Consider the following 2,194-nt stretch of genomic DNA (forward strand, 5'->3'; position numbering starts at 1 on the left):
GTGCCTCCGGCGGCAGCCTGCCGTGCTCGGGGCTGGCTGCTCGTGTAAGGAGCCGCGGGAGAAGGAGGCTGTGCTTGGGAGCCAGCCCGGGTGGGAAGGGCTCCTCATCGTGCCCCACTCTGCTCCCACGCGCTTTCCCACCCTCCCTGTCCCCCCGCACACACCACCCCCTCGCCGATGCCCTCCCTGGCTTTTCCACTGGCCGCGGCGCCTGGCTGCAGCCCAGAGGTGCCTCTACGCCAGGGAAACTGGATGGACTGGAGGGCAAAATCTCCCCGTCCCGTTCCCCCCTCCCAGCCCCAAGGTGCTAATTGGGAACCAGGGTCCCGCAGCCCCCTCCTCCCTCTCTCCCACGTAGGTCCTGGCTCTGCTCCTGGAGGGATGCTGTGCCCCAGGCAGGATGCTGCTGCAGCTGCCCCGGGGGGGTGCTGGGCACCAGCCTTGCTGCACCAGTGAGGGGCTGCGGGGTGGGGGCCAGGGGATGCCTCTGCTGTCGCGATGGGGCACTGAATCGTCTGGAGGCAGCCTCTTCCCTCCCAGCCCCAAGGTGCTAATTGGGAACCAGGGTCCCGCAGCCCCCTCCTCCCTCTCTCCCACGTAGGTCCTGGCTCTGCTCCTGGAGGGATGCTGTGCCCCGCGCAGGATGCTGCTGCAGCTGCCCCGGGGGGGTGCTGGGCACCAGCCTTGCTGCACCAGTGAGGGGCTGCGGGGTGGGGGCCAGGGGATGCCTCTGCTGTCGCGATGGGGCACTGAATCGTCTGCAGGCAGCCTCTTCCTCCTCCTCACCCCGCTCTGAACTGGGTGGGGAAGACCTTGGAAAGGGGGGGAGTCCTCTTTACGGATTTTGTTTGATCCTGGCAGAAAGCAGCCGGGGGGATTTGAGGCTCTGCTCGTGCCCCCGTGCAGAGGCAGAGCCCTGCCCTCGTGCCCTGGCTTTTTGGAGCCCAGCACTGGGCACGGGGGGAGGCGGCGCGTGACTATGGGAGGGCTGATGCTTCTCTGCCGGATAACGCTGAGGTCGCACCAGGAGTGCTGATGGAACCTATGTGTTTTTTCTCCACAGCCGGCTGTCCATCACATCCCTGGCTTCGAGGTAATGCCTTTCTCCTCTCTGCAGCTCCTACACCCTGCGCCCCTCGTCCCGTCCCCTCCCCTGCTGGCTCCCAGCACCACCAGTCGCTCCCGTGGAGGTTTGCCGTGGACTCTTGTTTGCAGCCCCGCTTCTGCAGGCAATGCGTCCGTCCTGGCTTAGGGACTTATTTTAGGAGGAAGGAATCCCCGTGTGGAGATGCTGGTTTCCTTCAGCTGGTGGTAAAGAGAGCTGGGGTCATGGGGCGCCTCGCTTTTGGCCCGTCAGACAGGGCAAATGTGTCCCGTTCCAGGTAGAATTCCTTGGGTGCCAAACACGCCATTACCTCCCTGCCCCGCGGTAGCGGCGGCGTTCCCACGGCAAGGGGTTGTGCTTCCCGACAGCTCCAGCGTGTTTCCCACCCTGCAGCCCGCCTGAGCAAAGGCATTCGCTGGCGCTGGATTTTAAATGGTTTTAAGTTACCTACACTGGTTTCTTCTCAAGCTTGGGGGTGGTGCTGTGCAGGAACTTGGGAAGCGTCCGGTTTCTATTCAGTTATCAGCTACAGCTGTAAGCCCGAGGATGGGCTTATGGGTGAGACCTGCTCTAACTCCATACTCTCCTCCTCTTCTCCAGAGCGAGCTGTCCTCCAGCCTGGATGAGGTGAGTCTATGGGATTTCGTTGTCTCTTCATCTTGGAGATCGTTAAAATTGTGCCTCCACGGGGCAGCCACTTCTCTTCAGATGAGTCAAGTCATTAGCATCAGGATTTTAGTAACCTGAGTGATCATCAGCAGGACAGGGTAGATGGGCTCCGTGCTTAATTCAGCTTAGCCAGCAGGGTGCCCAGGTGGCCAAGAGGGCCAGCAGCATCCTGGCTTGTATCAGGAGTGGTGTGGCCAGCAGGAGCAGGGCAGGGACCGTGCCCCTGTGCTGGGCACTGGGGGGGCCGCCCCTCGAGTGCTGGGGTCAGGGTTGGGCCCCTCCCTCCCCGAAGGACCTGGGGGGGCTGGAGCGTGTCCAGAGAAGGGCAGCGGAGCTGGGGAGGGGTCTGGAGCCCCAGGCTGCTGGGGAGCGGCTGGGGGAGCTGGGGGGGTTCAGCCTGGAGCAGAGGAGGCTGAGGGG

General features: G+C 63.5%; 1 protein-coding gene across 1 annotated transcript in view; it reads left to right on the forward strand.

The window, feature by feature from the left end:
• The window catches only part of DYSF (dysferlin), a 109,469-nt gene that overhangs the window by 49,435 nt on the left and 57,840 nt on the right, over positions 1–2,194 (forward strand). The window contains exons 31-32 of the mRNA XM_035896592.1: positions 1,064–1,093; positions 1,706–1,732. Coding sequence (XP_035752485.1) covers positions 1,064–1,093; positions 1,706–1,732 — 57 coding nt within the window. The remainder of the gene's footprint in view (positions 1–1,063; positions 1,094–1,705; positions 1,733–2,194) is intronic.

Source organism: Egretta garzetta, unplaced genomic scaffold, assembly GCF_000687185.1.
Source record: "Egretta garzetta isolate BGI_Z169 unplaced genomic scaffold, ASM68718v1 scaffold506, whole genome shotgun sequence".
NCBI classification, from domain to species: Eukaryota; Metazoa; Chordata; class Aves; order Pelecaniformes; family Ardeidae; genus Egretta; species Egretta garzetta.